Source organism: Balearica regulorum, chromosome 20 (assembly GCF_011004875.1).
Source record: "Balearica regulorum gibbericeps isolate bBalReg1 chromosome 20, bBalReg1.pri, whole genome shotgun sequence".
In the NCBI taxonomy this organism is placed as follows: domain Eukaryota; kingdom Metazoa; phylum Chordata; class Aves; order Gruiformes; family Gruidae; genus Balearica; species Balearica regulorum.
In genome coordinates this window covers 5681765-5699453 of record NC_046203.1, presented here as the reverse complement: position 1 = coordinate 5699453, position 17689 = coordinate 5681765, and the positions used below count along the sequence as shown (strand labels likewise).

The window sequence follows — 17689 nt, the reverse complement described above, 5'->3', positions numbered from 1 at the left end:
GTTTCCAGGCATCTTTTAGACTTTCAGAGACCTGCTCCAGTTGAAGCACTAAAAAAGAGAGTTTTTCTCCTTTTCTGGCTAAGAGTATATTCTTGCTGTCTCCAAGACCTTGTGCTTCCTTTTGAAAAAGCAATGCTCTTTCCTGAATTCTAAAATAGATTCTCCTAAGAGCTATAACCCTTCTTGCGATTTAAATGCATTGCTAGCCCATGACAGCCATAAGAAAAATAATGGCAACTTAACACCCGTGAAAGCCAAGCATTCGTCTCCAGTTGGGACCAAGACTCATTCCATGGTTAGGCATAGTCTCAGAAATACTAGCAGCAACACAAAGGGGTCTGGAATTATCGTTAGCCAGGCTACATCATTCATTTCTTCGCTGTAACACATGCCATAAAGGAAAGGTAAAGTAGAGCGAGGAGACTTCAATTATTTATTTACAAAATTAGATCTTGATTTACATCTTAGGAAAAAAGGTACTGGCTAATACCGTTAACATTCTTACTTGGCCATTACAGTCAGTCTGCAGCAGGTGAAAAGAACACAGGAAGTGAAGAAAAATACTATGTCCAAGACCCGCACAAGGGAGATTTACTACAGGGACTCTGCAGAAGCATATGCAGATCCCCATAGATTATTTTTTTAAAAAAAACAACAGAATTCTGATTTTTACAAAATTCATTAAAATTATTTGTTAGCAAGTTTAGTAACTGAGATGTCTGCCATGTGATGCAGTTTCAACCATAGCACCATACTTCATGATATGAAGGTTTCATATCAGTATAAAAAACTTTCAGTTTATCATCTTCTGAAGTAGGCCTCAATTTGTTCCAAGGTCTGTCCTTTTGTTTCAGGAACATAAAAGGCTGTAAAAATTACACTGAGGCAGCAGAAGGCAGAGAAGAGCCAGAACGTGCCATAGGATGTTAAGAAACCCTGAGGGAGGGGAAACAAAAAAAAAAAAAGAAAAAAGCATTACAGCTCAGTAATATTACTATAATAGTAGTATTACAACTAGAGTTCTGTATTGCCAGAGAAGACTGTGGCTCAAGGCTCTCTCAGAAGCATCTTTAATAAATTTCCCTATGAAAAGAAATTTTAGATTGTGATTTGCGATGCTTACTATAAAATCATTAAATTCTTTGGTTACCAAGAAGGCCATAACCCAGTTTGTTAACACACAAGCACCACTTGATATGCCTCTAGCTTTAAGTGGGAAGATTTCAGATACCACCAGCCATGGAACAGGACCCCAGCCAAGGGCAAAACCTGCAATTGCAAACAGAGAGAATAAATGCAAGTTAAGTATCTATTAAAGGGAAAAAACTGAATGATGCTCAAGTTAGGTAAGGGGGATGCAGTTTTCAGGCTAGATTCTTGGATTATTCCAGTAAATCAGTACCTCTACAAGAAGGAAGAAGAATAAATTAATTTAGGGCAACGTGATACACAACAGTGCATTTTACATCAAATTTGTTGCAAGACTATTCTTAAAAAAGCAGAATTTCTTGCCACAAAGTCTCTGAAAAACTGACCTTGTTTCTAACTAACTGCTGCTACCTTGTACCATCACAGAATTCACTGAAGCTCAGACTCTAAGAAAGACTGGGGTTTTTTTTCATTAATGACTGTAAAACAATTTAACCTGAGCAATTACTACTTACTGTTAGCACAAGGAATATAAATTAATTTTTCAGGGAAGTTGCTTAACTAAGCTGCTAGCTCAATCACCAGGGTTGTGAACACTCAGACCAACTTGGCATTATACACTGAAAAGGTCTGTCAAAGACATAACTCATTTCCATTCATCAATAATGTGACAAACTGGAACAAAAGTGGTTCACTCATCAGAAAGTTTGAGTTTTGTGTAATGGCTGCTTAGATGCCTGTTCCACTTACTTACCAGCAACAAAGAGCCCTAGGCTCACTACTGCAAGCCAGGATATGCCGCTTTCTGTTCCCAGGGATGCTGAATTTAGAGTGAACCATACGTCAGGATTTGATGAGTTGTTTTGATGTGGAAGGACCATTTTAAAGTAAAGCCCAAACAATGCAGTACTGAGAGCCATGATTATCCCTGAAAAGTAAGCAATAACCAAGCTGACTGGGTGCCACTTGGGTGTTCATCTGAGAGACAGAACATAGTTAGTTAGTCAGCCAAATATAAGATGTGCTGGCCCTCACAGAAGCATTTCTTAAATGACATTGTTCTTGGAAATAAAACACTGGCCTTGACAGGAGTGAAAGATGCTAGAAAAGCATTCTAAACACTAGCCAAACAATATAGTCTTGACAGCAGTCATTACTATTGAGTATGCAGCACAACAACAACATCAAAGAGGACTAATTTTCTTCACAGATTCACAGATTGGTAGGGGTTGGAAGGGACCTCTGGAGATCATCTAATCCACCCTGCGTGCTAGAGCAGGATCACCTAGAGCATGTTGCACAGGATGGCGTCCAAGCAGGTTTTGAATATCTCCAGAGAAGGAGACTGCAACCTCTCTGGGCAACCTGTTCCAGTGCTCGGTCACCCTCAAAGTGAGAAAGTAAGTTTTTCCTCATATTCAGATGGAACTTCCTGTGTTCCAGTTTGTGCCCTTTGCCCCTTGTCCTGTCACTGGGTACCATTGAGAAGAGTCTGGCCCCTTCCTCTAGGCATCCATCCTTTAGATATTTATAAGCATTAATAAGATCCCCTCTCAGTCCTCTCTTCTCCAGGCTAAACAGACCCAGCTCTCCGCCTTTCCTCATAAGAGATATGCTTCAGTCCCCTCATCATTTTTGTAGCCCTCTGCTGGACTCTCTCCAGTAGTTCCCTGTCTTTCTTGAACTCGGGAGCCCAGAACTGGATGCAATATTCCAGATGTGGCCTCACCAGGGCAGAGTAGAGGGGGAGGATAACCTCCCTCGACCTGCTGGCCACGCTCTTCTTAATACACCCCAGGATACCGTTGGCCGCCTTGGCCACAAGGGCACATCATTGCTGGCTGATGGAGAGCTGCTTGGCTGCCAGGACTCCCAGGTCCTGCTCCACATTACAAGTAAACGTGCTGGGAAGCAGCAAAGTTAAAATTTTTAACTAGTCTCATATAACTAAACGTCTTGATGTGCCAATGAAACTACCAGCAGCCATGGAAAAATTAGTTTGAAATAGCCATTTGTTGACAACTTGGGTATAAGAATGTATCATGACACTGAATCTTATTAAGCAGAAAAATTACCACAGTAGTAAGAACTGCCTCGGTGACATAGCTATTTCAGAATAAAAACTGGCCTGGTAAGAAGACAAAAAGATAACCATATGTAGTTTCAAGGGGTTCCACCTACAATATATAGTTTCAACTCAGGAGTTTAAGTCTATATTTATACCAAATTATAAAGTAAACCATTTATAAACGCATAAATTGCAATACTTAATTCCCCCAACAGTTAAGACAATTTTTAGTACCATATATATAGTAATTTTTCTTACTGAACAAAATTCAGTAACATGTTTTACCAGATATGTAAAACAGCACTTTTCGTCCAGTTTTATCTATGATAAGTGCAGCCACAGCAGTGAAACATACTTGTATGGAACCCACAACAACAGAAGCCATTCTGCTGTCCTGAAATAAAGTAAGACGTAGGGAGAATTTGCTCTTTCAGGCTGATAAAAGGATCACTTATCAAGCATTACAAATGCATTTATTTCTTAAATCTGAAAGATGACAAGCTATACCACAGAAATTGCGGGGGGGGGGGGGGGGGGGGGGGGGGCGGAAGGAAGACATTACCAATTAATACAACATACTGGTCTCTTAATAAACTTTAAAATGGGCTACAACTTCTCCCTAGAGTTTTACTTTCTCTGAAACATTGCATTTGCAACTTTTTAATTAAATTTATATAGGAGGATGACTATAACAGGAATTTCTATCAGCATCAAAGTTTCAGACCAGCAAAAATACAACATACTTCCCCTTCTAAAACCCCAGAACATTCAGGTATGCCAGAGTAACACAGTCAAGAGGGTATCTAGAATCCAAACCAAAAAAGCCCGCTAAAACCCAAACTCTTATTTATGACATAGGCAGGATCATTATCGAGTCAGTTTGATATGTGTTTTAGGCTTATTATAGCACTGACTAAGCTGAAACTATTATAGACATTTCTCAGTTTAGAAACACACTCCGATTACCTTGAAGTTTGCATCTTCAAAGATAGTTTCTGCATAAAACATAACTGCGTTAATGCCTGTTACTTGCTGGAAGAACATTAGAGTCACAGCAATAAGAAGTGGCCTGTAGATTGAGGGGTTCTTAAATTCATAGAGATTCAGTCCCTGTTAAAAAGATTAAGTAATGATTTGGTGAAGTTCATCTTTTAAATCAAAAAACAAAACCAGCAGCAACAAAGTACCTACTCAGAACATTTCAATCTCTTCAATCTCCCTAACTTTTCCACCCCTACCTTTAGGAAAACTGAGTGCCTTAGCAGTAAAAAAACCTGAAGTATCTCAGAACTCCAGAAGAGCATTTTTCCCCTTTTCTCAGATTCTAGAGACAGAAATTTACAGTATTTTGTAGAGAAAGTTAACATGAATGAATCCACGGTTTGCACAAACAGAACCTCAATTCAAACTTCAACCAAACCTGCCTATTTAAGCACACAAGAGGCTAAACGATGCTTTTAGACACACAAGAGAAAATGCATTCATACAACACAAACAATAGGAAATTAGTGTTAGAGGTGTTGAACAATCTACAAAATTGCTAAATAAAGCAAAAAAAACTAGGTAGCTGTCATATAATGAACAAGATCACAAGCTCAACTGCTACTTCTGTATATTGATGGCAGCCAACGGTGCTAGCAGCTGCAGCTGAAAGGCAGGGGAAGATTCAAAGAATCTCATTTGCTTCTTGAGTGTCATTTGTATGAGGGAACAGGCTTGGACCACTGTTTACAGAAAAGGCTATTAACTAAGCTTCAGTAAAACCCTTTTAATTACACTATATGCTTTCAGATGTTATCTCCATACAAAAAGATTTTTTAAGTGCAAATCAGATTCTCATCACCTCCTCCTGAACACTAGCTTCAATCTGCCTACATTCCCATTCATGGTCCGCATGTGGTCCCCGCAGAAAGCGCAAAGAAGCTATGGCTTCTGAACGTTTGTTCTGATTCAGCAGAAATCTTGGTGTTTCAGGCATGAAGGACATGAACAATAGCATTGCGCAGCATGGAATAGAACACAACACTGCCAGCCAGCGCCATTTTAGTATTATTCCTGGGTAACAAAAAGGAAAGAAAGAAGACTATGAACATCAATTAGTTGTACAAATTAATTAACATTTACTTTCAATTCTTCACTGTAGTTCTTTCATTACATATACTAATTGTTTTTTGTAGCATACAGCCCTAACCCAATACCTGCAATATAGGCTCCCAATATGCCAGTCACCACCATCAACTGAACACAAGAGCCAAGCATACCACGGACTTTAGGATGAGATACTTCGGATATATAGACCTAAAACATAGGGACAAAACATCTAATAATTACTTCTATCCAATTTTGGATCGAAGACTTGATAAGTAATTAATTGCTGAAAAAAACCAGATGTATTTCCTAGCAACTCCCCTCCTTAAAAAAAAAAAACCCTCAATAAAATGGAGTCAGTAGAAAAGTACCATCTCAGAAATACATTGTATATTGGCATTATGAAAAACCCTGGAAAAAAGGGAAGACCTAAGCCAGAAGAATGCTGATGCGGTATCGGTATCCCAAAGATGAATAAACTTGCATTAGTAAGAGCTTCTTTTGTTAGCCATATTCAACAAGAGATCCATCATGACAAAGCAGTCTAGAGCTTCTAACAGTCTTTGCATAAACACATAGTTCAAGCCATATATAAAACTGTTTGCAACGGAAGTTTTAAATTTTTAATTCAATATAAAGAGTGCAAATTATTTCATTCTCCATGAAGTTCAAAATTCACAGCTCATCTTAACACAGACTATATGATCAGAACCACACCTCATCCAATATTTGGATCAACTTAAACTTCAGCTATTTTTTAATGTATTGACCCCAAGTCTACAGCTACAGTTTAGCTGTATACATAAAAAAAGAAATCCCTCATATTTATAGATACAATTCTGTCTAAGTCACAGTTCTTACATTTTCTGGAAGGAAAATAAGTAATCCTTATTTCAAGAATACATTAGAGCTACAAAAACTTGGTATTACATATGACACGCTCCTCCCTCATCACTGCAGTCACATAGATCTTTTACTATTGGCTGTAGGTTAAGGCCCTACATACGGGAACTTAGAGCTCAGATCTATGAAATAAAGAGAAAGCAGTTGTTTATAAAGCAGACAGAATTCCTCCAAACACATTAACACAACAGACTAAAGTAACAACAGAGAAAGTTGCACAAGATAATAATTTATACCCTATCACCCTGAATCTTCTTTATATCTTATTTTTATAACCATCTAGATTGATAAAGAACAAGCATTTATTCCATACTTCATTATGAGTACTTCTTATCCTTTGATTTTTAGTTTGCCTCTCACTTTGAAAGCTATAAATGCCAGAACCACCAGAAAAGAAACAAGCTTGAATTCTAGATCATTTATTTCACACTACTACCTATTCAGCTAGATCCAAAAGACCACATAATACCAGAGAAGGCAGACAACAACAGAATGAATTAGCTCCATTCCCCTACTGCACATATATTCCTGAATGCATGGGAAAAGTTAATATTCAGAAGAAATGGAATTGCAAGGCCTATTTGACCTTACTCCAGGATGAGTGAGCAGCCATAGTTTATTTGCAAAACCACAAGTTTGGTGAAATACAAGACTATTAGAAGCAGTTGGTAATAGGGAAAAAAACAAGCAAACCAAAACAAACTCCCCCTAACGTTATACAGGAGGAATTTGAAGAGATAAATATTGCTGAACTATAGTAGAATATAAACAGAAGCAGTCAAATAAAAGACTAATAATCTAATCACTGTATCAGGAATGCATAGTAGAGAAGTGCCACTAGAAGAAACAAAATTTATTTATATTTTCTTCATGATTAAAAAACATGCAAAATATGATTCTATAAAAATCAGTTTCTTCTAAATCCACAAAGTGCCTTGGCCACAGTTACTCAGTTACTTCACCCAAGCCACCTATAATACTGCAATGAAAAAAGAAACAACCCACAACAAACAAAAAAGCAACTGCACATGCACATACACATACTCCCAGAAAAATGTCTTACTTACTGGAACAACGAGTGAAGTAATTCCACTGGCTAAGCCTGTCATAATTCGTCCAAGATAAAGCATCCAAACATTCTGGGCAGATATAATAACTACATATCCAAAAACATATGGTATTGAGCACAGCATTAGACTCAGCTTTCTCCCAACTTTATCCACAAGATAGCCTCCTAGTATTCCTCCAGCAGCAGCTCCTAATGTTACTACTGACTTAAAAAAACAAGTAAAAAAATGTTATTATACATATATATAAAAGATGTATATAAAAATAAATAACAGACAGCAATTTCTTTTAAAATCATAAAAAGTAAATAGAGCTTCTAAAAAAAATGTGCAAGAGTACACAGGTGTTTTGAAAATCAAAATAAGCATTAACTTCTTAATCAAAACATAGTCAAGAAGCACAAGTTACCACAATTGAACAGCAAGTACTTTTCATATTACATACAAAGCTCTTTCAATGAAGAAAAAGAAAAAAAAAATAGAAAACCAGCAGTAACTGTTTCTTAATCCGTCTACAAAGCTGTCCATTCACAAACAGGTCTGTCAAACTCTTTGAAAGCCCTGGAAACTTTATTATCTTGACTAACCTGAAGTCCTGTCTGTATCCAAAATGTAAATATTCCCCATGCTGATGGATCGCACTAATCTATTAAAAAGTTTATTTTCTGTGGTCTCTTAACAGGTTCAATTGTGAAACATGAGCATAGTTAGAAGACATTTCAGCACCAAAAACAGGTTCAAATAATAGGGGCATTTATTAATATATGCTGAGAGTTATCAGAGCATAACAGCACTGTTACTTGGGAAAAATTTGCATCAAACACTGAGTTTAGAAAAAAGCTGGATTTCATTATTAAGATCTGCATTTACCCTCATTCTTAAGAGGAGTAAGACCCCATCGTATAAGCAGCATCTTCTTGAGCTACGCTTTCAAGTGAAATCACATAATAGTAATGCATCATACAGAGACCTACCCCAAACCACGAGGCTTGACTGCTGTCCAATCTTAACTTCGGATCGTTGATTTGCCTCAACTCTGGGATAACGGGTGAGCTATAGCCTAGCACGAAGCCAAAGCTAAGCGGTCCCAGGACAGCAGCGAACGTGGCCAGGTACAGCTTCTTGTTCTGCACTCTGAGGCAGAAGAGGCCGACAAGAATCACACCGCCCCCACCCCCCGCTTCCGGCCCCAGCTCGGGCCCCTTACTGGGGCCGTAATGCTCGGGCGGGCCTGGCAGAGGGCTCGACCCACAGCTCGCCTGCGCTTGTCCCCGCTATCGGCCGCGGCCGAGCTCCAGGGCGGTAAGCTCTGTCCCTGAGCCCACCGGAGCGACGGGTCCGCGGCGCCCGCGCTCACCTTGGGTAAGAGTCCGAAGCGGGGTAACCCAGCAGGCAGCGAGACTCCTCTGCAGCCATGCCCCGCCTGCGGGGAGCGCCTCAGCGCGCTCAGGCCTGGCCCGCAGCCGCTCCTCCAGGGACAGCCGCTAGAACCGCGCGCCCGGCCGCGGCCTGCGTCCAGGGTGTGCGGGCAGCGGGGACAGGGCCGGGCCGGGCCGGGCCTCGGCCACGGTTGCTGCCGCGGCGCCCTGAGGCTCCAGTCCAGACGGAAACGGCTAGAGCGTGACAGCGGGGAGTGATGACGTCTAGCGGGTGCGCCGGAAGTTGCCTGCCCACGGAGAGTAGCGGGTTCTGGGGGCGCGCCTTTCCTCCGGGTGCCGGCCGGTTCGCCCGGCGCAGGAGGGGAGGGGCGGGGCGAGCTCCGCGCCGCGGCCCCTGCGCCGGGCGTGGCTGAGGCGCCCGGTCCCGTCTGAGGGCGATCTCCCGCCGCGGATGCCCGCAGGTCGCGGTGCGGGCCGCGGAAGCGCTGGGAGCCTGTCCTGCTGTGGGAGCGATGGCCGCAGGGGAGCCCCGGCCCGTGCTGGGCTCTGGGGGGCCGCGCGAGCCGTGGCGGCTGCCCGCCGAAGGACGCTCCACGCCTGGCCGCTACCTGAGGTGAGCGCCGCGGCCCGCGGGACTCGGGCGAGGGGGCGCCGGCAGCTGTGGGCAGCAGCGGCGCTGGAAGTCTCCGGTGCTCGCCGTGCTTTTTGAGTGCGGATGTCTGTGGGAGTGGGCGGGGGGAAGCGGGTAAGGCAGAGGAAAGAGCCCGGTGCCCGTCGCTCTGAGGAGCGGTTTCGGGGCCTTACAGCAGCCCTTGGTTTCCGTGTGTGCTTCGTTGTTGAATACAACAGGCGCCTTAGAGCTCACCTATTTTTCATTCGTAGGGAGCCTGTTAGACATTTTTGTTTGTTTTAAAGAGAGCACATGCCTGTTAGAACAGCAAATATATTCTCTGCCCTCCTTCTGAGGGAAGCTGGTAAGTGCCTTCAGCAGTAAAAGTTACCGTGCGAACTTGTGACCGGGTAGGAGCAGCTGTTTCGGTGGGTTTGGCACCCAATACCTTCTGGTTTTATCAACAATTACGAGCCCTGTGCAGAGCCTTTCGTACTAAAGACTGTACTTTTCTGTACTACTGTGCCATGTTAAGAGGTGTACTCTAAGATCCTATTCTATGAAGGTAAAGTGTGTGTATAGAAATAAACATGTTGACTTCTGCTCAGATTCCTCAATTCTTTGGGTTTGGGAGCTTCTATGAATTAAACTCGGCCAGTTGTCTAATTAATGGAATTAGATCTTTCAGAGAAAATAAATAATTATGGCTTTTTAACTGTTTATCTTGTTAATCGCTTGTCCAAGCTTATTGCAGGAACTTGAGATGCCACAGGGTAGTATAAATGCATACAGATTGTGTAGTTCAGGTGGTAGTATTTCAAACCTTCAATTTCACAGTTAATTCTTTTCATTGGAAATAAACTGAGAAAATAGGAAAAAAATCCAGAACTTTTTTTTTTTTTAAAGTGTTTAGGTCAAAGCAGTGCAAACATGTCAAAACTGATACTAGACAATTATACTCAACAGTCTTTACATGAGCCAAATAGAAAGATGGCTGCCATATCCTTCAAAACAGTTTTTCAGACCTCTCTATTTTTCTTTAAAAAAAACTAGATACCTGCTTTGTGTTTAAAATAGTTCAGGACAAAGGTATGAATGAATAAGTTCTGTCAGTAACTAGCTTATCACTCTGTTTATATGCTTTGGTTTCTTTCCTTTATCAGTATAATCCATGAGTAAACTGTAAGACAACATTTATTTACTATCATAGGTTTAAAACTTAAACTAACCCTTACCTTATTGAATGCAGAATTTGAAAGCGTTAACCTAGAACAAGAAAGATGTTAACATTCATAATGAATGCTAACATTCACTAGCTCCATACAATTCACTTGCAAGTGTGATGTGGGACAAGTGATAGTTCAAAGTGCATGCAAATGCTTAGTCCTAACCTAGTGAGTATTTTAAAATGCATTTGGTCACTTCAGTCTATGTGTTAACATGCCATTTGGAATACCGATGTACCAATAATAAAGATGTGATGCTTACCTTGTTTTTCTGAACGGAACTAATACAGTATTTTGATGTATCACAGGTAAATTTTTCCATAACCTTATGGAGAAAAAGGACTTTGAAGCATGGCTTGATAACATTTCTATTACATTTCTTTCTCTGACGGACTTGCAGAAAAATGAAACTCTGGATCACCTGATTAGCTTGAGTGGAGCAGTCCAGCTCAGGCACCTCTCCAATAATCTAGAGATTCTCCTCAAGAGGGACTTCCTCAAACTTCTTCCATTGGAACTTAGTTTTTATCTGTTAAAATGGCTTGATCCTCAGACCTTACTCACATGTTGCCTCGTCTCTAAGCAGTGGAATAAGGTTATAAGTGCCTGTACAGAGGTGTGGCAGACTGCATGTAAGAATTTGGGTTGGCAAATAGATGACTCTGTTCAGGATCCTCTGCATTGGAAGAAGGTTTACCTAAAGGCTATTTTAAGGATGAAGCAACTGAAGGACCATGAAGCCTTTGAGACATCCTCTTTAATTGGACACAGTGCCAGAGTATATGCACTTTACTATAAAGATGGACTTCTGTGTACAGGTAGGAAGGACAGAAAACTTGGAGTCTCACAATTCTTTGTTTTCTCTGCACCCCCAACCCCATAATTAATGACAATTTGCTTTTCCTTTATCAGACATATTATTTTCATAGTGCAAACAGAGTTTAAGGTGATTCAAAAGTACTTTTTTTTTTCCATTTCTGAAACACCTGGCACGCTAATAAACTCATGAGTCACTTTAATAGGAAAACAAGGAGATCAATTTCTTTGTTGGTTAAAAAAACAGTAACAGCAGGTATCGTGCTTCAGATTAGTAAGCCCATTTGAGAAGCAGAGAGATCCTCTTAGAGGTATCTTCTAGTTAAAGGGACCTTGTTTGGGCTATGTGATCACTGCAGTCTCCCAAGGTGTCCTGGGCAACTGGCTCTAGGTGATCCTGCTTGAGTAGGGGGATTGGAAGAGTTGACCTCCAGAGGTCCCTTCCAACCATAACCATTCTGTGATTCCATGAAAATACTATATTTAAGATAAACATGGAAGACTAGTATAGGATTGGAAATATTTACTCGTTGCTTCCAATTACCCTGTTCTTTTATATTCTAGGATCAGATGACTTGTCTGCAAAACTGTGGGATGTAAGCACAGGTCAGTGCATATACGGTATCCAGACACACACTTGTGCTGCAGTGAAGTTTGATGAACAAAAGCTTGTAACAGGATCTTTTGATAACACAGTAGCCTGTTGGGAATGGAGTTCTGGGGCAAAGACACAGCATTTTAGAGGACATACTGGTGCAGGTATGTTGAACTTTTCAATTTGTAATTTCACTAGCCAAGTAACACACATCATCATCAAACAAATTATAATTTAAGTTAGCTCTTTGCATGATAGCGTGGTTGGTTTTTTTTAGGCTATGTCTCAAGTCACCTTTTGGAGTGGGAGGGGAAGTAGTCAGAACAGCTCTAGATCTTTCTGCCCTTGAATAGTGCCAAAGCTTAGCCATGTAGTGTTTTGCAGTTGCATGGAAATAATGCTAAATGACACGGTTATTCAGTACTTTCAAGTCTACGAGAAAGATGCAAGCCCTAGGTAGCAGGGAGCACGTGGCAATAGCAGTTCTTTATATCCCCAGACTGGAGATGGGCTTACAGCAGAGAGCACAACAGGACCTAGGAATCTGTATTTGCATTTCCCTCATAATTAAATTCTCTGTCCTCTACTGCAAAATATCCTCAACTCAGCTGTAGGTCTGTTCCCTTATGAGTAATGAGATGTATCAAATGTACTAATCCTACTGGAATTGACTTACTAGAAGTCTTAAATTAGGAACTAGCTTACGTTATGCTTTGCCATGATTCAACCATAAAGGAACGACTGATGTACAAGCTCTTAATCTGGACAAAAATCTGTGATTTTGTAATGTAAGCTTAGGAATCCAGGGCAACAATTCTCATGTATAGTGCAAGAACAACAGTTAAAGCTGTAGTAGCATATGAATTTAGAGGCTATATCACCTAATTAGTGTCTCATAGAAAAATGCATGCATAGAGACTGGTATTCCTTACTTAGTCCCGTCTTTGCTTGTAGTTTTTAGCGTGGATTACAACGATGAACTTGATATTCTGGTCAGTGGCTCTGCAGACTTCACTGTGAAAGTATGGGCCTTATCAACAGGAACGTGCCTGAATACCCTTACTGGACACACCGAATGGGTCACTAAGGTGGGAATATTGATTTTTAATTAATCTTGCAAAACACTTACTTGCAGTAAGTTTGTAACGTGTTCTGAATTTCTGTTTCCTAATCCTAACCCTGCACCTAAGTGTAGAATCTGAAGAACATCAGGAAATACCGCAAAATGACATTTCAGCAGAAAAAATACTTAAAGAAGTTATAACTAAACCTTTCAGACCATTGAAGATACTTCTGTTCCAAAGCAGCTGGAATAATATTAGGATTCGGTGTTTGATTCAAAAACTGAATAAAAATAATGGTTCTGAAAGAAAGCTACTTTAAAAATAATGTAGAAAAACTAATGATCTTGATAACCAAAATTTGAGCATGAAAAGCATTCAGAAGCCAAGAAACAGTATTTTTCTTCCAAGTATTTCAGAACTTTGAAGGTGGGGGGGTGATTCTAGGGGTGAAGTAACTATGTTCACTTGTTAATACAGTAAGCTGTCACTAGTAAGAACAAGAAAAGTGTAAGCTGTAGTTTCCCTTCAGTTGTTAAAAGTATTTGTATTGCCTTTATACAAGAGTACAGTATGCAGGTTGTCAATGAAGTGAAAAATGCTAATGAAAGTTTGGTTATTTAACAGCATCAACATAAATCGTTACATCCTTCAATTACAGGTAGTTTTGCAGAAGTGCAAAGTCAAATCTCTTATGCATAGTCCTGGGGATTATATTCTTCTAAGTGCAGATAAGTATGAAATCAAGGTACGTACCGTATAGTGTACATATATCATTTTGGTACCCAGGGAAATAAAATGCTTGAGTGCTTTGCTGAAGCTTACAAATAATATAAGACTTTATTTTCTCCTGTTTTCCCTGCTTGTAAAGTTGTGTACAAGACATGCAACTCTTTGGAATCTAACTTTTCAATGCTTTCCTTCATGTTTAGATTTAAACGATAGCTCTACATGAATGGTAATGCAAAAAATAAGTGCTTTCAGTGCATGCCTAATGTGCTAACTTGACAGTGAAGCACTTAACTGCAAGCACTGTTACTGTTGGGGACTTTGGGGTTGGAGAGTGCTGTAATTAGTTTGTGGCTATGAAAATGCTTCATAACTGAAAGATTGTTACATTTCTGTCCAGTTGGATGGTTTGGGGTTTTTTTGCTGGTCTTTAAAGTACCCATTTTCACTGGATTGTTTAGGCTAGAAACAACACATACTGCAACAATACTGTACGACAAGTCACTTACAGAATTGATGTTCCTACCTAAAGGAGATAAATATTTCTGAAAAAACATGCACACATTTACCTGATGCTTAGAGACTGTGAGGCTTGCTCTATTTGTGTAACAGTTTATAATGTGAATGTTTTATGGTCTTAAACTGTGTTTGGATTGTAGATTTGGCCTATTGGAAGGGAAATAAACTGCAAGTGCTTAAAAACACTGTCTGTTTCTGAAGATCGCAGCATCTCCCTACAGCCCAGACTGCACTTTGATGGCAAATACATAGTGTGCAGTTCAGCACTAGGATTATACCAGTGGGACTTTGCCAGCTATGATATTCTCAGGTAAATCTTTCAGTTTAAGACTTGGTCTTCTTTAAATAACTAAGAAGTAGAACATAGTAGTTTTAATAATTTACTTTAGATGTAGGTCTAAAGAATCTCGATTAAAAATTCTGTAAACACTTTACACCTGTTGCCAGGTTTAATTCTAGTTCTGTTAGTACAAATCATTTGATTGCTGCTTTGGTTTCTGGCCATAGATTAGTCCTCTTTCGTATTTTCACTCCATAAGCTGAAGAGTTTCAATATAGACCTAAATCAGACTGCAGTCTGTAGTTGTGAATGTGAGACTGTAGTGACCAGAAGTTAATGTTGCCATGGAGACGGCTCTACAGAGAACCAGGAGGCCATTTCTGGAGCTCCTTTGATGGGACAAGAAATTAAAAGGACTGTTTTTCCTTATACCACTACTGATCTGTCATTCTCAGTAAAGCTGTGGAATGATAGTGAAATGTATCAGACTGCAGTAAGGGATCAAATAGGATGGCATTCCGTTTCCATAAAAAGAACTAGGCTGTATCTGTTAGAAATGGTTGCACCAATGATTGCAACTTACTAAAGAAAAAATTGCCTTTTAGAACTGCTAGCAGACTCTTAATTGCAATGGCCTGAATATTTGTAATCTACTATAGGAAGATCATCTCCAAAAGAAGTGCTTCTTATCAGTAAGAATAACTAAGTATTTTCACCTCTTAGTTTACCCTCCCATCTTTCAAAAGAAAAAGATGTTCTCTTACTGCTGAGAACAGATTTTCATTTCCACTCACTTGTACCTCAGTTCTGTGCTTTATGTAATGCTATGATCAAATGCTCAGTCAGTTGTGGAAAACTTACTCTCCTCAATCTCTGTTTCAAGTTTTATTTATTAAGGCAAAATATCCTAAAGGTGTAGGGGAACTAACAAATACTTTTATTTCTCCGTAAGATGAAAATGCTTAACTTAGGCTAAGTGTCAGTACAACAGCGGTCTGTTAAGGACCAATCTTGAATGATTTATCTTATCTTCTTATCACAAGAAGGCATTTCTGTGTTTTATTTCCAGCTTTTAAAAGAGTGGTCCAAAGAATAATAAGAGCTTTTACCTCTTAATTTAAAGATATTGAGGCATGAAATCCCCATGGAAATTTACTGTAAAACACAAGTACATTTGCTCTTTTGGGTGTATCTGGATAAAGAAGACTTTATTTTTCCTTGTGCTGTGCAGAATCCCTTTCTAAACCCTAACCTTTACTTATGTTCAGAAGGGTCTGTCCTGAATGCACAAAGCCAGAACTGAAACCACAGGCCTGAGTGCAGCTCAGTGTTCAGCTGCTTAATTTGAAAAATTTGTATCCAATTATTTCTAAATCCTTTCCAAATGATGAGTTTAGACACTTATTTTCTATGTACACATAAGGATTTGTTTTAGTAATGCAGGTTCATGACTACATCATGACAGAGTTTCTAACAATGTTGTTTTGTCTTCTAGGGTTATCAAACCTCCTGACTTCTCAAATGTGTCCTTGCTGGGCTTCGGAGAGATATTTGCTCTACTGTTTGATAACAGATACCTGTACATAATGGACTTGAGGACAGAAAAACTGATAAGCCGCTGGCCTCTACCGGAGTATAGAAAGTCAAAGAGAGGTTCAAGCTTTTTGGCTGGTGAAATGTCTTGGTTAAACGGACTAAATGGCCAAAATGATATGGGCTTGGTTTTTGCCACCAGTATGCCAGACCATAGTATCCATTTGGTGTTATGGAAAGAACATGGCTGAAAAGCTCACATATGCAGAATCTTCAGGAATATATGGACTATCAGCAGTGTGTCCATAAAATGAGACTTTGCATGAACCAAAGTTGCACACCTAATGGTATCATCATGCAATGCACAATCATTTACTTTTATTTGGGCATTTGGGAATGGGTTGTTTTGGACATAATGCAATACAGCATGCTAACAGTATTCACGACAAAACTTTGTCTGTACTCATGTTTAAAGCATACCTATTTGGGCTCTGAAGCATAGCTTGTAACATTTAAACCATTCAAATCCACCATCAAAACTGAAATGAAGCAGTGCTTGACTTGACTTCTGACCTATTTTTTGTTATTGAAACAGAAGGTGAAGCTACTATTTTAGAACCATAGGCTTTTGTACATGTAACAGCAAATACTGGTTACAGTGCATGGCTGCTTAACTCAAATGACAAGATAGCAAACCCCTTCTCCAGTATCATTCTCTTCAAAATGTTTTTTCCTTATGATAGCTTTAAATACGTAGCCTTTGAAATAGAAGAATCAAATGAGTCCTTTAACCAGGATCAGATGCTAACAATAATAACTTCTTTAAGTTTGGGAACATGTCAATATGAACTCTCAGTGAGAATGAACCAAATTTTCATCTGATAGAGCTTGCGATCACAATTAACCTTAGAAAACCTCTGACAGTATTCATCATATTTGCTGATGGTAACTCAGAATGGCTTGATCAGTATTTTATAGTCCGCATTTCCTATAGTTTGTGTGAGAATGTAGCTTAGTTCACAGGTAGGTAGAAATACAATGAATGGGAAGATGATGTTCAATCTCTAGAGCAGGAGTCACTCTCTTACATTAAATGATGTGTAGCAGCCATTCACTTTTTCCAAAAAGTTGCAGTTAATACAATGCACTTAAAGTAGTTGCTACATATAGATTTGGAAAGCAGGGGCAAATAACAGTGAGAATGCCACATCTCGGGGGGCGGGGGAATAAATATCAAAAGTCTGAAGAAAAGCATAGGAATAGAAAAAGGTCTTTTGCTTTGATCATCATAGGAGACCTGATGTACACGAGTAGACTACTGAGTAGCAAATACATATCCACATACTTTTGTGGTATTTGACATGTACTTAAAAGCTGTATCTATGACATCACATGCTTTAGAAACGCTTTAGGTTGCTTTCCCCTCCTCCCTTACAATAAAATCTCCCCTTACTGTCTTTTTTTTTTCCAAACACAACTTGAGAACATGAGTTTTCATGAAGATTGGCTCATGTCCTTGAAGAGATAAAACTGCCTAACCTTACTATTGTTAGTATGGTTTTCTTCCCACTATCCAAGGGCACCTAATTTCATACTTAGTACTGAACAAAGGTCAAGGTTCCCAAATGTGTGCGGTATGAATTACCCTAATGGAAACAGTTTTCAT

The 17689-nt window shown here is 39.7% G+C and overlaps 2 protein-coding genes across 4 annotated transcripts; one reads left to right on the top strand and one right to left on the bottom strand.

The window, feature by feature from the left end:
• Positions 1–419: 419 nt before the first annotated feature.
• SLC2A8 (solute carrier family 2 member 8) lies at positions 420–8903 on the bottom strand. 2 transcript variants are annotated; one of them, XM_075772672.1, is made up of 10 exons: positions 8633–8903; positions 8250–8409; positions 7276–7482; positions 5416–5515; positions 5061–5272; positions 4184–4327; positions 3503–3611; positions 1904–2077; positions 1124–1269; positions 420–936 (listed from the first exon to the last, which is right to left on the bottom strand). In XM_075772672.1, exons 1-10 carry the CDS (start codon positions 8689–8691, stop codon positions 802–804), a joined length of 1446 nt encoding a protein of 481 aa, XP_075628787.1. In that variant the 5' UTR covers positions 8692–8903; the 3' UTR covers positions 420–801. The 2 variants fall into 2 exon arrangements, with proteins under 2 accessions (XP_075628787.1, XP_075628788.1); XM_075772673.1 differs by lacking the exon at positions 8250–8409 and having other exon boundaries at positions 8633–8901.
• Positions 8904–8920: 17 nt separating this feature from the next.
• On the top strand, positions 8921–17494 carry FBXW2 (F-box and WD repeat domain containing 2). Of its 2 annotated transcripts, none has more exons than XM_075772670.1 (7): positions 8921–9267; positions 10799–11308; positions 11871–12065; positions 12856–12989; positions 13624–13710; positions 14351–14520; positions 15986–17494. In XM_075772670.1, exons 2-7 carry the CDS (start codon positions 10819–10821, stop codon positions 16272–16274), a joined length of 1365 nt encoding a protein of 454 aa, XP_075628785.1. In that variant the 5' UTR covers positions 8921–9267; positions 10799–10818; the 3' UTR covers positions 16275–17494. The 2 variants fall into 2 exon arrangements, with proteins under 2 accessions (XP_075628785.1, XP_075628784.1); XM_075772669.1 differs by having other exon boundaries at positions 8922–9267; positions 10891–11308.
• Positions 17495–17689: the final 195 nt, after the last annotated feature.